This window comes from Lycorma delicatula, chromosome 5 (genome assembly GCF_047948215.1).
Source record: "Lycorma delicatula isolate Av1 chromosome 5, ASM4794821v1, whole genome shotgun sequence".
Taxonomy (NCBI): domain Eukaryota; kingdom Metazoa; phylum Arthropoda; class Insecta; order Hemiptera; family Fulgoridae; genus Lycorma; species Lycorma delicatula.
The window spans coordinates 125,293,740-125,313,236 of NC_134459.1; the positions used below are offsets into that span (position 1 = coordinate 125,293,740).

Genomic DNA, 19,497 nt, shown 5'->3' on the forward strand with positions numbered 1-19,497 from the left:
TCGGCTATGCCCGTAGCTTTTCATGAGTTCTACACCAGGTCCACCTACTAAAGAATTTATTATTCTAGATAGGACCACACTACTGAAGTAGAAAGAGTCGATTCAAACATCTTAGGTGGACAAGTACGTATGACTGACAGCTGCAAATGAAATAAATGAAAAGTACTCAACTTTTTTCGCAACTTATGTTAAAATGTGGCTTGCAGGAAATTATATAGGCCTGCCTAACATCTAAGGGCGATTCATCGGGTTTCTTAATTCTGGGGAATATACGTGGGGCACTGTAACCTATTGCGGGGTAGCAATGGGGTGCTGGATAGTCCCTTGAGGAGTCGGCATCTTTCCAAGCTTGAGTGGGTGGTCGTCGATGATGAAATAGGGAGACTGGTGCCCCGGAGCTGATAAGACCGAGTCCCGGCAGGTGGGACCTGCAGATCGCGCTTGTTAGATGCAGGCGCTTGAAGACCTCCCAGAGTTCACCTCTTCCGGGAGGTGAAGGTCAAACGCAGGCGACCTATTAACGGGTCGCCTCCTTTTGAGGCAGGCAATGCAAGACCGAGTCCCGGCTTCCAGGGTGGGGTCGCTGGGCACGACTTTGTCGGACCTGGTGGCTTTGCACTGGGGTTAGAAGCAGGACAAGGAAATTAAGATCCTACCGGCAGGCCATCTGTCATGCCGGACTTACAGCGAAGGCAAAAGCCGAGTTAATAAATCACCGATGCAAATGTCTACCGAGGCATTTACAACGGTGCCATCCCAACGAGGCCAGGCTTATTACTATGAGATGTAAAAACTCAGAGGGCGATAGACGAATCCCGTTGAAGCCAAACACGGCTAGGAATGAGGGAGGGTGGCGACCGGAACGTCACTAGGCGGGTATCTTCCCCTACGGGGTTGGGATGTCATGCCGGACTTACAGCCGGTAGGCTCGTTTGAGTAATGGACGCTCCCCCGGGCTATGTTTATGCTTCACGTTGATCCAACTCGGGGAAGATGAAAAAAATACCTATTGCGATTATGCATTAGAGACTAATCTGCATTAGTTTGATAGAACCCTATTGGGCTAGTTAAAGCTCACCCATCGTTCATTTGGCGTCCGTTTATCTTTTGGAGAAGCCCACAAAAATGCGTTATTCTTTGTACAACGATAAATGAAATCTGAATTAATGACCAAGTGCTATACTAATGCTTATTTAAAAATAATTCAACCGAGATTTTGGGTCGTTATATTTTATGTATCTATTTGAAAGTGATTGGCGCAGAATTATGGCAGTTATCGTGTCCACAAGAAAGTGAAATATATATATAGAATTCTCTATAGTCATTTTTTTAAAGTTATTATCAATATTTATAAGACAAAAACATTAAGGATGTCTTAATTTCAAAGATCCTGTCCATTTTATACGATTTAAATCAACGAGGACAGCGATGCATATTTGCATGGACTCCAGGGCATGCTGGTATTACAGGTAATGAGAGCGCAGACGAATCAGCCAGAAAGGCAACAGTCTGCGATGATTTGGATGCATTTCCTGTAAGAGTGGCAGATGTTAAAAGTTGTCTAACTACCGTAGTAAAAAACAAGTGGAATACTGAATGTAGGAGTTTAAATACAAAATTAAACTCAGTTAAAACTGCTCCATATAAATGGAAAAGTGACGTGAAGTTGACTCACCGAGAACAAGTAGCTGTGACCAGACTTAGAATCGGTCACACGCGATTAACAAATTCATATTTGTTAACCGGCGATGAGAGACCAATGTGCGGTGTTTGCAATAAAACACTTACAATTAAGCATCTAATAGAAGAGTGTACCATATATGAGGACCTCAGAAAGAGGTTCCGTCTAAGAAATGATATTACTGCTGATTTCGCTAATGGAAATGAAAGAAAAATAGTTGCATATTTACACGCCAGTGGACTTCTTAAAAGTCTATAAAAATGGAAATTTTAAAGCTGTGTTAAAGAGTCTCTAAGAGGTAGTTTCATCCATATATGGGAGTCTCGAAGCGTGGCACGTATAGTGACGGGAGGTAGCCCTCTTGCCTAGGCCACTCTGGCTTGTCTGCATTCAAGAGCAGTGAGTCGGGGTGTGTCCAATGATGGCATGGGGGACCCTTAAGGGTGGACGAGGGCGCGAGGCTATGGGTGGGCGCAATGCATGCCTGTAGCCTGTTTATATGGAGAGTCAACTGCCACGGCATCCTGGCGCGACTGATATTCTGCTTAACGGCGGTTCTGGTCGCCCCGAGGGTGCTAAAATTAACAAATAATCGAGACAGGTAGAAGAAGATAATGGTATTGATAACTTGTAATTTTAATTGCATGGTTTTTTGATAACCTTATCTCAAATTTTAATATCGGGGCCCTTTACACCCCGTAAGTGTTGTACTTGTCTTTGTTATTTGTGTTTTAATGTTCTGTGTAGTTTGTGCTTTTAAATAAAATGTAAGGGCCCTTTACACCCTTACATATGACGATCCAGATGGTGATACTAATTTCTTTCTAAGAACGTGACGAGGGCTAATGCCCATAAAAAATTCAGGAAAAAAAAATACAATACTGAGTATAACATTTCGTGACGTCGGATAAGCCGTACAGGAACTGAATTAACGGTCGGACGTATTACTCTATTTTATTAGGAATATACTAAATTTTAATTTATAAAGAAACAAACGTTTTAGTTAATCGATAAAAAACTTATAATGAAATATTTATAACTGAACTGTAGTAATTGTCGTAACCAAATTGATTCAAATGAACTAAACTTGTTCAGTTTTTTAATCAAATTAATGGGGAAAGGAAAGGCAAAGAGTTAAACAAACAGTGATTCGTTCTGGACGTTTACATGATAGAAATATCTATCTATCTTGTAATCCAATTAAAAAGTCCGTAGACTGGATCGTGAATCTAAAAATATAAACTATGCAAATTTAAACCTTGGGTAGCTATTATTTATATAATCTAAAATATATACGAGTACATATATATGCAAGAGCAACTGATAGAATTTATAAACGGTTTAAGTTGGAGATAGATTAGTTGATGCTTGTTTTTAAACTAATATTTATCATTAAATAATGATCACCGAGCCGTGAGAAAAAACTGAATCTCATTTATTGTTTTTTTTTTATGAAAAAATAAATTGGAGTACTAAGCTAATAAAAACTACAACAAAAAAATATTTACAACATATATTAAACACAATTTACAACAGACAACAGAGAACCTAACAGTCGTGAATAATCGTTAAAAAAATACATAAGTGAAATAAATGAAATGCAATTTCATTACATTGTAAGAAAATATTCTTAACAAAAAATAATTTTTTACAAAATTACAACATTTTAGAATATTTTAAGAGAAACAAAAACTTTGTTATTTTGCTGGACTCAGAAGCTGGCGCAATATTTAGGGTTTGACACATTCTTCTTTCTGTACTTTAGATAGCCGAGTTCAAAATCCGCTATATTGTTAACAATTGACTTAATCATACTCAGTATAAATGAAAAAAAAAGTAATATTTTTACAAATCAAGATAAAAGCTTCCTTTAAAAACACAATTTATAGTTTTTTAGTATAATTAAATTTGATGATAATTTCATTTAGTAGTAGTAAATTCGTTAATTTGATTTAACTTTTATACTTTGATACACAAAACTTGATTAATTATGGATCAATTTTAATGAAATTACTGTCCTGCATATTATGAAAATCAATATTTTTGTATCTTTTGTAGCTCGCTCAATAAATAAGCATAAAAAAATTCCCATTACTTTTTAAATAGAAAATATGAGTAATATTAAAACCACAGTTACTAAAACTTATTAATCGGTAAAAATAAAAACTTATGTAACAATAAAATACTTGATAGTAATGCCCAATCAGTCGTTCCTTTACCCTGGCACCATCTGATAGAATTAATTTATTCAAAAATCAAATGGATATAGCAGAAAGATACGTTACTTTTGATTTGAAAGATGTTCAAAACTTATGTATAGATAAAATAGATATTACAGCTGATGGTTGGAAATTATATGTAAAAACTTAAAACGAATACATAGCAAAAGAAGATCTTGTAAATCAAATAGATAGTTATGCAAGGATTATTATTAATATTAGAGACGATAGTAGTTCTACAAAAGAAGATGAGTTATTAAAAATAATGACTGATGACACTGTACAGAAGACAGCTTAAGTGGACTTGAAGAAAAAAAGACTAAATTTTTGTTTAATATTTATAAAGTATTGTTCAAAAATATTAATGTAGTAGTAATTAACCGATTAATACAGGCCAAACCAGATTCGTATAATAAGTAAATAATGTTAGCATAATATACAATAAAATAATTCTATGAAGACTTTTCGATTATACGAGTGTGTAAACATTAAAATAATTTTGATAAGGGAATGTGTAAATTTATTTTTAATCGAATGTACTAAATGAATCGAGGTTAACACAGAAAGGGAGTGCTGCAGTTTTAAAAGTAAAAAGCACATTAGGTAAGGATAAATTTACATTTCATTGAGCACCACAGAAATAACCCAAAAACGAACGACGACTTGTATATTGATTTTTATCTAATAATTCGCGATTCTAAAAAAAATATATATATAAATAAATTACGTCATACTTTAACAAAAAACACTATTCTGAGGTAACGGAATTACACCACTTACTTTAAAGTATTACATTACATTAAATTTTCGGAAGAGATACAATTAATAAAACAACTGCATATATTAGATTGAAATGCTTTTATACATTTCTATTCTTCTATCCCAATTCTATCTCCTTATTAAAATGGAAATTCTGTTCTACAAAACTAAAACTAATATCTGGGAGATGGTCCTTTGGTTTTGGATTATTTCACATTTCAGTAATATCTTCTTTTTTTCTTTTTTTTAACCTCCGGGACCACCGTTAGGTATTACTTCAGAGGATGAGATGAATGACAATTTCTGAAGCGTGTGAAAATGCCGTGCTTGACCGGTATTCGAACCCGGGACTTCCGGATGAAAGGCCGAGATGCTACCAATCGCGCCACGGAGACCGGCAAATACCTAATCTAACAGTTCGTGTACACATTCGTTTTCCTGTAAAAGACATATATTTTTTAATAAGCCTTAAACATGCCTTGTCTAAATACACAATTCTTCAATCTTTTGTTTTATGAAAAAAAAAAATTAATTAGAATCGATATCAAAAAAATAAATTTTAATACAGGTTAAAATAGATTTAATAATATAAACACAAAATATACTTATGTTACAGGTTACGTTCTCTCCATCGTTTAATTATTACTATTTAACAAATAATTTGTCCACAATTTTAGCTGATGTCTTGCTAATTCAGAAAGCTAGTTCCAACAAATGGTGTGGTCCTAGCGTCTTATTTACACATAAAATCATTCCTCTATCCCTGAGAGTATTCACACGCAACCCCCATTGAGATTAAGGCATTAAAACATTCAATGACAGATATACATATTTACATAATATTTCCAAATTTTTGAGGTAATAAATAAACTATTTTGTGGTAATATATTCACCACTAAAAGTAAGAAAAGTATTACTTCACGATAATACATTTGTGATCAATACAATTATCTGATATGCTTATCTTAAATCTGTTACTAATTTGTTGTATTAAAATACTACATAAACTAGACAGCCTTTAAATGTTAAATCTTCAACAACAAGATTACAGCTTAAAAACTGAAGCCCGGACACAAACACGCGCACGCCAAAAAGAATAACCCGATTTAAAAACCACACATTCGACCGTTAAACCACGCATGGTCTATGAATGAAATTTACATCATTTGAAAGTGCGCGTCCAAGAATTTTAAATACCGGTCACCAGATTAAGTCTGAATATTTCATGAAGTATTTCAATATTTAATAAGTAAGTATTAAAGTATTTCAATACTCGCGCTCAAACGAACGCTAGTCTCAGTCGTAAACAAAGTGGCGTCTACGCGATAGAAGTTTTGTGTTCTACAATTCAGCAAGATAGAGTCCGTAATAAAGGTTCAACGTGCGTTTCAGGACTGATCCACCATCAGTTAAAAACATTCGTCACTGGTATAAACAATTTGAACAATCGGGATGTTCATGTAAGGGGGTGAGTTGTTGGTGACCACGCACTTCAGAGGAAAATGTACAACAAATTCAACAGACTTTTCAGCGAAGCTCGAAAACGTCCGCTCGTCGTGCTAGCATTAACATTCCGAACCTTCATACGATTGTTTGGAGTGTATTAAGATGACGCTTGCATTTCAGGCCAAACCGAATACAACCAGTACAAGCTCTTTATGTAAGTGACAAAAGAAAACGTAAGGATTTCTGTAATATACTCTTAACTGATAAAAAAGGCAACAGGTTCTTACCGTGATTAATTTTTAGTGATGAAGCAACATTTCATTTAAGCGATAAAGTTTCACTTCACGATGTTTGCATAAGGAAACTTCATTAGCCGTACGAGATTGTACACCAGGAACGATATTCATCAATAGTTAATGATTTTTATGCGGTTTAGTTTACAAAAATTTGACCATTTCTTTTTTGAAGGAAACACATTAACAGGGCATTTTTATCTTGAAATGCTGCAGGACTGCAGAAATTAAATCAAGACTCTGAAGAATTAATTTTTCAGCGAGATTAAGCCCCGCCACATCGGCAGAATCGAGTTCATCGGTTATTAAATGATACATTGCCTCAACGCTGGATAGGCGGCGTACAGGATCAAAACCTGCCTTATATTTTCGGCCCCCCAAAATACCCAGATATTACACTTCGTAATATGAGATATTATACTTCAGGAATATGTGAAACAAAGGATTTATATTCCATCATTTCCTGCTGATTTAAATGAGCTAAAAACTAGGATCACAGTTGCAGTAACTTCTGTACAGAAGACTATGTCCAACGCATTGCGGAAGAATTAAGAAACATTCTTGATATCCGTGCAACATAAGGAGACCTTCCTTTTTTCCTGTTTAGCCTCCGGGAATTACCGTCACGTATTACTTCACAGGATGAATAAGGATGATATGTACGAGTGTAAATGAAGTGTAGTCTTGTACAGTCTCAGGTCAACCATTTCTGAGATGTGTGATTAATTGAAACCCAACCACCGAAGTACACCGGTATCTACGATCTAGTGTTCAAAAGTAACTGCCTTTACTACGATTTGAACGCTGGAACTCTCGAATTCCAAACATATGGAGGCCATAAAGAGTATTTGTATCTAGGTAAGTGAAATTTTAAACATTTTTGAATAATATGCAGTTTGCCTTGGAACAAATTTTTATGAAATATATGTTTAAAATTGCGCCATTATTTTTAATATAGTATACATATATATACATATAAAGAAATTTACTTAAATCCACTTTCAATTTATACTGTAACTTTTCCCTAAATTAATAAATTCTATTCGACTTATTCAGATTTTTGATCTGCAACATTAATAAATGATAAACATTATAAAACATACCTCGTCATTTTTAATAGAAGTACTCTTTCATCATGACCTTTAAGGATACTTTGACCTTTGACAGGTCTGAGAACGCAAAGGATTCATTCTTTTATAAGACACATTTACGAAAAAAGAACTTGAAAATTATTTTTAATTTTTTGTTTTATAAATTTAAACAACTTTTCCTGTTATACAAATATTCCACAACAAATATAATGAACATTGAACATTGTAAAAGCTTTTAAATATTACATATGTGGTAAATATTAAATATTTTTCACTAATTTTATTGTTACACAAAGTAATGTAAGTAATAAGTAATATAAAAAAAAAAAATTATATCGGGTAATTATTAAAAGGCTAATTAAAAGATATCTTTAATAATAAAAATTCGTTATTGAAGAACATACGGTGATATATTGATGAGCATACAAAATAGAATTGTTCTCCAACAATTCATTTTTTTTTTAAAACCAATTTTTTCGAAGATCACGTTTGCTGAGAAAGACGAATGATGGATGGTAAAATGCAAGACTTATGTAAAGAAAAAAAGTTCCGAAGTAATATTTTATAGGATCAATCTTTTTTTGCGATTTTCTTTAGCATGCACTCACGAGATTTTCTTACTAGGATCATGGACTAAACATATCGATTACATTTAATGCAATTTTGAAAAAAGAGATGATTAACTGAATTAATAACACGATAAAAACGAAATATCCGGTGTGAAGATGATGTTGGAACAAATTATTCTACATGGATTTATACTGTTATTGAAAATCTATTTTAAAATTAATTCAAAAGAGAATAATGCGTTATTGATTTATTTTATTTCCTATAAAGTTGTAAAAGGAAAGCGTTACATAATACAGGAAGTTAATCTTCAATTTGGAGCCGTTAATTATAATGATGTTTATGAAAATAAAATAATAGAAACTATTTCATTATTGCTATAATAATAATAATCACTATATTAACCGATGGTTCAATAATTTGTTTTACTGGAATAAAAATTAAATTCAAAGAGATTTCCAGTCGATATACTCGTATAAATAATATCACATTTCTATACGTACATTAAAAAATTAAGGTTTAAACAAATCTTACACAAACATCATAAGATATACGAGGGTTATTTTTTTCAAGGTCTGATCGGTCACGAGATTAAAACCACAGTGAAAATAAAAAAAATTTATTTGTAACAAGAACTTGCATAGTTACGCTATTTCTCTAGATAGTCGCCACTCCGATTTAGACATTTGTCGTAGCGTGGTACCAACTTTCCAATACCCTCGTCATAGAACGGAGCCGCCTGTGTTTTCAGCCATGTTTCTACGCTGGTCAGCAGCTCGATGTCTGTGCCAAAATGTTGTCCTCCTAGCCAGCGTTTCATGTAAGCAAAGGGGTGAAAATCGGATGAGCCAAGTCCGGGCTATATGATGGGTGATCAAACACTTCCCAACGAAAACGTTGCAGAAGCACCTTTGTTACAGCTGCAGTGTGCGGTCGAGCATTGTCATGAAAGAAATGACTGATGACAACATTCCTCTCCACTTATTCTGAATTGTGGCTTTTTCACAAAGAGGACAGCGTGTAGCTTATCACATCAATAGATTTCGTAACAGGATGTGGTATTAATTATATCCCAACAATAGAATAGCCGGAAATAATATCGTTAAAAAATAATTGGTTCGGTTGAGTTTTAAACTAATAAACTCCAGCACAGGACGATTATCTTTAACCATCAATGCAAAATAAATTACGTTTAAGCTAGTCAGAACTTTTTTTCTTTTTAAATTTCCTCACCAAATATAAAATATAACCAATTAAACCCGTAAAATAATGAATAATGGACTTCATATTTAAAAATTTTATTTAGGACGTTTTTTCTAATGCAACATCAGTTTGAAGAACAGCAACGTGAATAAACATTATCTTATTACTTCACATTAATTCAGGCTTGAGCACGGAGTGTAGAATCAAAAATACTATCCTCATACCAACAAAACATGTGTTGATAACACAACGACAATTTTGTCCTACAATTTAATTTATTCAAAGTCCTCTTGATTTACTTAAAAATCAAAAGAGATTCACAACTTTAATAAGCCTCTAATAAAAAAATACCGTATTTCTTTCCGTTCTACTTTCAGATGATCTGCGCTATGTCTTGTATGTCTGACCCAGATACGAAGCTGAATGTACCAAAGTATCTAAAGAGCTCGCGAGGATTTTGGTTTTGATCTGTTAGTTAACTGGAAAACCGAAAGGGAATGGAACACAATAGTTGGCTTCCTTAGATTCTTAACCCTGCGGAGAATGGCCGAGACGGTCTGTGTTGTTATAGATGTATAACAGGATAACAACCCAGATGGCTACGGGCCTGCCTGGATGCTTACTTCGCTAAGATAGGCGTTTTGGGATCGAGTCCCGGTTAATTGAGATATTGGTTGTTGGGATGAGAATGGATGTGTGGAGAACTCTGTGATGGAGCTGCGGTGTGGGAGGGTGTAGGCATTGATTTCGCTCCCTAAAGCGGACAAGAGCAGAGAGAAATAAGGTATATTTTCATTAGAAGCTTATTAAATTGGTGACCCTGTTTCTTGATTTTAAATAAATCAAGAGGACTTTAGTAAATTGGATTGTAGTACAAAATTGTCGTTGTTTCGATCAACACTTGTTTTGTTGGTATGAAGGTAGTATTTTTGGTGTTTAAAGTCTTAGTCAAGCAATGATATGAGTGCATAATCTAATTGAAGTTAGATAGAAGAAGAGTTTTTGTGTGAAACCTTTGGTGTTATAGGAAAGCGAGAGGACCGCGCGTCTGCGAATCGGTTAACTTGATAGTTGCGAATAGTAAGTTATGGTAGGTGATCGTGGCTAGAAGCCATACAAAGGCGACAGTAAGTTGTGTAAATACACTGATGGAAATGTCTGCCGAGCATTTGGACAGGTGGCATCCCGACAGAGGCCAAACTGATGACTGTATTGTGTTAGCAATTTTAGAGGGTCATGACTATGAATGGGGACGATGGTGTGGTGACCGGGATCGTCTCAAGGCGGGTGTCTTACTTTACACTAACAATTTTTTATTTCTAATACTCGATAAATAACGACACCATCTCCCAATAAAAACAAATAATTCTTTAAATATAGGCATCGAAAAATAATGGATATTTTCAAGAGGTTACGTTAATAAATAAAAACTAAGTTCAGTTCAAGAAGTAATCAGATGAAATAAACTCTATAAAAAAAGGAAAGTCGTGAAAATGGTCAGTCAAGATATTTATTTATCTTTATTTATGTAATGACGTAATTATGGATTCTGAATCTAAGCAATATGGAAAATAGATCTTGTTGGACTACAGGTCCGACTAATAAAGTATCAGTAAGAGATAGGCCATTAGTGGTTTTAGCTGAACCGTCAAAGACCAACTCGAATTTTAGTAGTTAGGGAACCAATGACTCGTTCCGTTTTAATTGATTTAGAATTATGAAAAAATCTAAAACAGAAACTAAATGTGGAAATTAGAGTATAGTGAAGAAAATTGTTCAGTGTAATCGAGTACAACAGTAGTTCAACAGCATGTTACTATATTTTTTCGTTTTTCTGTTAGACATTCAGAATTCATAACAATGTCATTACGCCTGACAATTCATCGTCACGACGACCTTCGGTGTACTTTCTATTTCCTGCTTCTGAGGTATAAATAAACATGATAACTAAATAATTGTTTTGTATGTTATTCCATAAATCTAGCGTTTTAATTTTAATTCTTTACCATTTCGAGAACCTTAGGCTTTGTATGAACCCCTAATTCATATACGGATTTTCTTGAAAGTAGTTAAATTTCAGTTTAACTAGTTTCAGAACAGGATCTGTTTTCATTAAAATCAAGTAACAGGTGGATCGACGATCCAATAAGATTAAAAATAGTCTGTCAAACCCACTAACTCCCTACTCCTCAAGGAAAAGGCGCTTCGCTTACAGATTGGGACAAGTAGCGGATAGTAGTACTACACTTCAATTAAGTTACCGTCAAGTAGCCGTTTACATATGACCAGAACTGATTGGGAGTTAAACGTCTGATTTGGTAGCCAATACTCAGGCGACTGGCAATCATTGAAATGTTATTTTTTTGTTAAAGATGTTACGTATTGTACCGGACTTTAAAGAATCCTTCGGAAAAGTTATTGGTGAATTGGTGGTTAGTTTAAGTGAAGAGGTCTAACACTTGGGAGTTCACGTATTTGGAGGAGGGTTCATCTTTTTCAACATTTCATTCGTTTAATTTTTTTTTTGGAGTTTATTTCTCTTTGAAAAACACGACTTCTAAGCAAAGTAGATGGCGATTACAGGAAATTTAATGACCGACAGTACATGTTTAAAAAGGGTCATTAATTGATCGCCAGTATATCATTGGACCTATTTATTAATGGGCCAGTTTATTGGCTAGCAAATCAAGAATGGTTATTACTTTCCTTCTAAAAGTAAAGTACCTATTTACTCGGGATAAGTAGACGAATAGTTTACTCGAGGCCAATGGTGTCCAATTTAATTTGCGCCCTCAATTTTCTTCCCGTCTATAAGAAGGTACAGTTAAGCGCTAATCGTCTGTGATACTCCAACTAATAATTGTGATATGAAAAGGTAGTGGCTAAAGAATTACAAAACTCTGAACAAAATAACTTTTTTTTGGGAAACAAATGGTGAAAATCTTTTACCAAAAATACAAATATAAAATGTATTTCAGTGTTGATAAAAAAAAAAAATATAAAATTTATCTTTAAAAATAATATTCAATGAATATTTCACAATAAAAATTAATTTTTTAAAGGCCCTCATAATGTTTTATTATAATCATTAAAAATTTTCAAATATTAAATCCTGTAGAAAACATTTTTTTTAATATGATTATATTTATGGATATCAGTCTAAAGCAGACATCATGCAAAAAAAATAATAACAAATAAAAATGTTGCAAAATAAAATAATACAATAAACTAACTTCATTATTGTTACAGTAAGTTCCTTTTTTTTCTTTTTTGCTTAGCTAAATATAAATTTTTACCTTTTTTCTTGCCTCCAAACATATTTCCAAAATTTTAAAGTGATTATCTTTATCCTGCGTCTTGTTTATCCATAATTAATTGGTGGAGCGGATAGAAAAAGATGACAGGCCGATAACATCAGGAACAAGACCAACCCTAATTTTATAAACAAAAATTCCATATAATTATAATATAGTAAAAAAAAAAACATACATAAATATTTTAATAGAAAAATTAAAATATATATAAAATAAATCAAATCAAATTATGTAATACGGAAACCACATATTTTATTCCAAGGAAATTTAAGAATAAAAGTATAACCGATAAAGAATACATTTTAAGTATTAATTTACTTACTGTAGATGATCTGTGATGCCATTTAATTTCAATAGATTGAGAACCGGTAATATTTTAATTTAAAAACTAGTTAAACAAATTCTAATTTCTTCAATAAATTTTTAATACTATATTTTATAAATCTATATTTAAAATTGTTAATAAAACGTACAACTAATTTTAATGAAATATGCCTTGAATTAATTTTTAATTCTGAATTGATTCATCAAACGTACAGATATACGACAAAAATGCACGTACAGCAGTTTCTAGATATCGAATTTGACCGTACTACGATATTGAGATGTAGTATAATAATTAAATGTTGATCACGAAGTGTGAAGTAATTATCGTTTATATTGTAGACTATGTAAACAATGACTCGATCGTTATTAGTCGCTTTAGGACTAAAATAATACCAACAGCTATTGTCTCGTTAATATATAACCAGTTAATTAATAACTGACAGAACAACACTTGAATTCATTGATCGAATTAAGTGCTTTAAATTCACTTTGATGTATAATCTGCATACATCATCATTCAATTTAACCTTAAAGTTACAATCTACAAGAATTCAAATTAATAAAAAACTTAAAAATATTAAGTTTAAAAAGTCAATGAAATGATGGTTAATATATTAACCTTAATATAAATAAGTTAGTACAAAAAAGTTTCTTTAACATAATAGCGCAAAGAACATTTTCTTTATTTCAAATTATCTTCAACTTTTACAGATATAACTGATTATTCACGATATAACTTAAAATAAAGAAACGCTAAACGTAGTATTCAGAATAAATATAAAAAAAAGAAAAGATATGAACATTCCTTTTTAAAGCTACGTTCCCCACAGATGTAACTGTCTCTCAGTACTCAATCGCAAGTTCTCCAACTTTCCCAGACGTTTTCTCATAAAGTTCTATTCCGAATTAATACATGGATTACATTCGTCGAAGAATTTCTATAAAACTTGTTTATCTAATTTTATTTTAAAATTTCAAACGGAATTTATCATATTTTAAGGGTAAAACCTTCCTATTCAATTTATCTACATCAAAATATAACTAACAATCTTTTATAATTTACCTATATATATAATCTTAAAATTATGTTTTATATATATATATAAGAATAGATAACAACAGACTGACGAAAAGGATCTTCAATCACCTTATATAGATGAAAGCAACGACCAACTGGGTTAAAGAAACGGCAAAAGGACCTGGAGAAAATGAAGATTTAAGAAGACATCACACAATATAGAGATGAATTCAAGAAAATAATCGACAGATTAAGAACTTCAAAGACAAAGATCACAAACAAAGGATAGTCAAGAAGTGGACTGAGCAACAGAAGAAAAATAATAATGAAAAGATGAAAAAAGGTCTGCGAAGCAAAGAACAAACCGAGAACATCATGCAACTAGGTAACCGTGGTCCAAAGAAGACCAAAATGAATATGAATGAATTTCTCTCAGAAAAACTCAGAAAACAAAACAATCTGTGCGTATCGCAATAAGTACGAACGCAAAGCCTGCGGTGTAATTCCTATTACTGCGATAACATTTCTCAGTACATCTTCCTAATCAACCTAAAAAAAATGTTACAACGAAGAATTCCTGAAAACAAAGCAATAATTCGAGAAATATTCAACACTAACAATGATCGACTTGAACGAGAACCGGAATCGGTTAGACTGGTGAATCCCAAACTGTGCGCCGCGGCCTCTTCGTAGGGGCGCCGCGAAATATTGTAAAAGCTTCACAATTATTTGAACTAAGACATTTATAATTATTAATGTAATGTTAATAAAGTAAAAAAAATAATGAAGATACACGAGTTTTATTTATTTTTATTTCTTACTTATGAGTAGTCATACTTTTACTTAGGGTCGAGCGCCATGGAAATATTTTAATTGTATAAAAGTACCGGTAAACATACGGTCTGGAACAGACCACATATTTAGGGGTGGTAAGGTCGACCACTACTGAGACGTGTGGTTAATTGAGACCTAACCACCAAAGAACACCAGTATCCACAGTCTAGCATTCAAATTCATATAAAAGCAAGTGCCTTTATGAGGAATCGAACCTTAGAATTTCGATTTCGAAAATCAGCTAATTTAGCGATGACGAGTTTAACCACTAGACTAACCCGGTGATTATAAAATGTTATATTCCATTCCATTCCGTTTCGGTTAAGATAATTCTGTTGATCAGCGCAAATTTTTGATATATTACAAAGACATTCGTTATAATTTTATAAATAAAGTAAACAACAATAACAATAACGTAAATTGATTAAGATAAAATATAATGAAATTATGATAAGATAATTTCATTGTGACTGTTAAATATTTATAAAATTAAAAACTTTATATTTGGTAATTCTTTAAAAAAAATTGTAGAAAATGGTTTTAAAAGTTTTTGAACTTTACAAAGCTACAGAAAAATGCAGATTTAAATATTTTGAAATGTAAAAACTATGAAAAACTAATATTTTCAACGAAAAAATCCTATACAAAAAACTATTTTTTTAAATTCTAATTTCATTTTATTAAATATTTTTTTAAGATATATATTACATATTTAAAAAGTAAATAAATAAAACTTAATTAACATTGCACATTAATGCAATAAATAACCTAAATGATATATTCATTGATTAGGGAATTTAAATTATATAAAAACCTACTTTCATACTTTTAAAACGAGCAGGAGAAAAAAGAATACATTCTAACACTAAGAATTCATTCCTCAAAGAAAAAGGAACCATTGTGGACTTTATAAAGAAAAGAAATAGAAAAAAAAAACAAGATAAAATGGAAAGAGAATAATTCTAAGACGACCCAATAGGGACAAAGGAAGGCAATAGTTGAGTTACGTGAAATGTAAATGAAAAGAAAAAACAACAAAAGGGAATAAAGGGTTAAAAAAGAAATGATGAGATATGAAGCTAAAAAGAGGTCGCACATCGTAAAAAAATCATTACTTTCTCTGAAGGCTTGTATTTAAAATAAACAAATAATAAAATCTTTATAAATATTAATTATACGGCTCGAAAAAGGTACGTAATAAAGAAAAATGGTAAAGCAAAAACAATACAATTTTACCTAAAGGAAAATAAATGTTAATATTTTTACATAAACAATCAGACAAATCTTACAACTCCATAATTTTACATATACTATAATAAATTAAACTTTTTTTGTAGGTGATCATTGTAATGATATTACAATTACTGAATAATTTTACATTTAATAATTATATAGACTAAAAAGACAAACCTATAGTGTAAATAAAATAGCCTTACACATTTCTTTCGAAAAAACAAAATGGCTCTCCAACGATAAAAAAATAAATTACAAATTCTAAAATTTCTCGAAAATCAGGAAATTAAAAGAGTATCAAAATTTAAATACCTCGAACAACGCCAAACGCTTTAGAAAAGAAAGCGCTAAAACAGTGTGCGCAGAAAATGGGGTTGGCGTTCAACTAACACGAAATTTATATAATAAAAAATCGCTTTCGCATATTGCTGAACTCCGACATTACAAAACAATAATTCTTCTGGAGGCATTATAGGGCGCTGAGTATTTGTGAAATTTTTCGGATAAAGACCTTTTTAAAATAGAATAAAAAATGTAAGAAATACTTATGGGCCCGATTACCACGACGGAATATAAAAGTACAGAAAAAATAAAAGACACCATCCAGAGAAGAAGATTACAATTTTATGGGCATTTATACGGAATGAGCGAAAACAAATTAAAAAAACAATTATTTAACTTTTATAACAGTAGAACTATTAAAATTAGCTGTTGTAAAGAAGTAGAAACGAGCTTAAATTTTAAAAATCTCAAAAGAAACCTGTTTAAATAGAAATAAATTTAGAAAATGAATCAAAGAATTTAAGTTTTCAGAGAAGAAGGATAACAGGGGCATAGGAAAAAAGTGGACCGAGGAAGAAAAACAACAACACAGTGAAAAAATGAAAAGATATTGGAAAAATAAAAGAAGTTCCAAACTATTATGCAAACGTGATCCTTACTGGCCCAGAAGAACAAAAAAAACCCTACAATAGAAAAAAAAAAGATGGCCAAATTATTTTTCAACAAATTCTTTTAAAATCAAATGCAATGCAGCGTTTCGATTTCTTAGTCAAATCGAATAATAAAACATTCTGGAAAAACACATTATTGAATTTTAAAAATCTCATCCATATAGATCGATAACATATATCTTCCAACCCCTTACATGTAAAAGAATTTAACTTAAATGTAACATGAATTATCCAACATTGCAGAAATTATAGATATTAACACTTATACTAGTACTATAAAATTAACCGCACATATTTGTTTTCAGGTGATTAATCTTGGCGCATATAAAATGACAGTAGAATTACCAAAACAAAACAAAAAACCAGTACTGTGAAATCTACTATTGTTTATATAATTAAAGGTAATAAAAATCAGTTATTTACTATGCATCTAAAATGTAGAAATAGAAATTTAAGGATATGCAACCTAAACGCATTACTTTCTTCTAATTTGTTTTGCGATAAAAAAAAGCTGACAACATAGTTGTATGACTTTCCCGTCACGCAGATAAAGCGCGCACGCATACCGTATTTAATTTGTGCGGATGTGGCGGCACTAGCGGCGATGGTAGGCACTAATTAAAATATGTAATTTTACAACTTATAAATTTCGCTTGTACGGTCGGCAGACTAATTTAGCCGCGAGGCTAAACACACCAAGTACCGAGTCAACCTTCTTTTCTTTTTCCTGTTTAGCCTCCGGTAACTACCGTTTAGATAATACTTCAGAGGATGATATGTATGAGTGTAAATGAAGTGTAGTCTTGTACATTCTCAGTTCGACCATTTCTGAGATGTGTGGTTAATTGAAACCCAACCACCAAAGAACACCGGTATCCACGATCTAGTATTCAAATCCGTGTAAAAATAACTGGCTTAACTGGCTTTACTAGGACTTGAACGCTAGAACTCGATTTCCAAATCAGCTGATTTGGGAAGACGCGTTCACCACTAGACCAACCCGGTGGGTTACCGAGTCAACCTGGCGATCGAATTCGAGACTCAGCCAAACCGAGTTAATTTTTTACATTTTAAATACTATTCATTTATTTCACTCTACCGTTCACCTGTGGCGTTACACGTGAACACGATTTCAATACTTTCTCTTCTAGAGCAATAGAGCTATCTGGACAAGAAAGTAAAAATATGTGGTTTTAGTAAGTATTCAATTTGAAAGTTTCAATCTATAGACTATAAAAATCTATAGTACGTAGCTTAATTAAATTAAAATAATTAAAATAAATACACTTGTTTACGTATGTATAAATACTTAAATTATCATACTAAACTAAAAAGAATATAATTACTTAATTAAAAACTTTTAAATAAATAAAATACAAGTTTAATTAACACTCATGGTTTAGATTATTCTAGATGATCTATATAAATAGAAATGTAAATATTCGTTGGTTCAAAATCTTAAATATCCGAAAGTTCTTCACCGTTTGCTTTGAAATTTCGACACAACGTTGCATTCGAATACACGCGTATTTTTATATACCTAACATGTCACACCTGTGACAGGTAAAACATGCTTTTTTTTTTTAAATCAGCGCTATCTGTTGAAAGTAAAAGCAACACACGCTATTCTAAATATTTTACGATTCCATTTCAATGTTTCCGATATGGGTATCCGATATAGACTAAAAAACTACTGGACCGATTTACGCGCGGGGAAAAATAGAGAAAGGGAAAATGGAAAAAAGTAAAAGAGAAGAAGGTAAAAAAGGGAAGAATGGGAAAATGGTAAAAAGAGGAACACGGGAAAAGGAAATGGAAAGGATAAAAAAGAAAAGAGGAAGAAGGAAATAAGGGAAAGAGAAATGGGAGAAGAAAAGGTAAAGGGGAAATGGAAAAGGAAGTGGAAAGGGAATATGGTAAAAATGAAAATGGGAAAAAGAAGAAAAAGGAAAGGGTGAAAGGGAAAAGGGAAAGGTTAAATTTTTGTGAAGTTCCGTAATGTTCATTTTGTTAATGTGTTATCAAACTCTTAATTTTGTTCATTTAATCTACATTTATACTCAAATCTAGCAATAGCGAAGCATTGTCGGGTATGCTAGTTATTTAATAAAATTAAAACGTATTCTTTCGTTAAAAAAAGTGAACTTAAACGTACATTAAAGTTTGAAAAATTATTTTTATAGCTGTGTGGAAGTAGAGATCCCTAAATAAACGATGACGGAAAAGAATTTTATTACCAGTTTTATGATCTCTTTGGAAGCAGTAAGTACGTTTAACTGCTAAAGTAAATAATACCCATTGTACGAAACGTTTGTTATTCTTACAATCATAAAAGTAGAAATTAAATTAGGCAGATAAAAGTGCCTAATTATCTTGAAACCACTAAATACGGAACGATTGTAAAATTAAAAAATATATATATACATGTCTTTTCACTTGATATTTATATTTCTATGGTTCACTGAATTGGTTTTATCTGTGAACCAAAGCTCAGACTATTTTTTTTTCTACTCTTTAGTTGTACCAAAACAATCTCATCCCTCCGTAAAAAGTATTTAT

At 32.0% G+C, this 19,497-nt stretch overlaps 1 protein-coding gene across 1 annotated transcript in view; it reads right to left on the reverse strand.

The window, feature by feature from the left end:
• Positions 1–19,497, reverse strand: part of LOC142324525 (Kv channel-interacting protein 4-like) — a 720,250-nt gene that overhangs the window by 524,840 nt on the left and 175,913 nt on the right. Inside the window, exon 2 of the mRNA XM_075365357.1 lies at positions 12,556–12,691. Within this exon, the coding sequence (XP_075221472.1) occupies positions 12,556–12,577 (22 nt within the window). The 5' untranslated portion in view covers positions 12,578–12,691. The remainder of the gene's footprint in view (positions 1–12,555; positions 12,692–19,497) is intronic.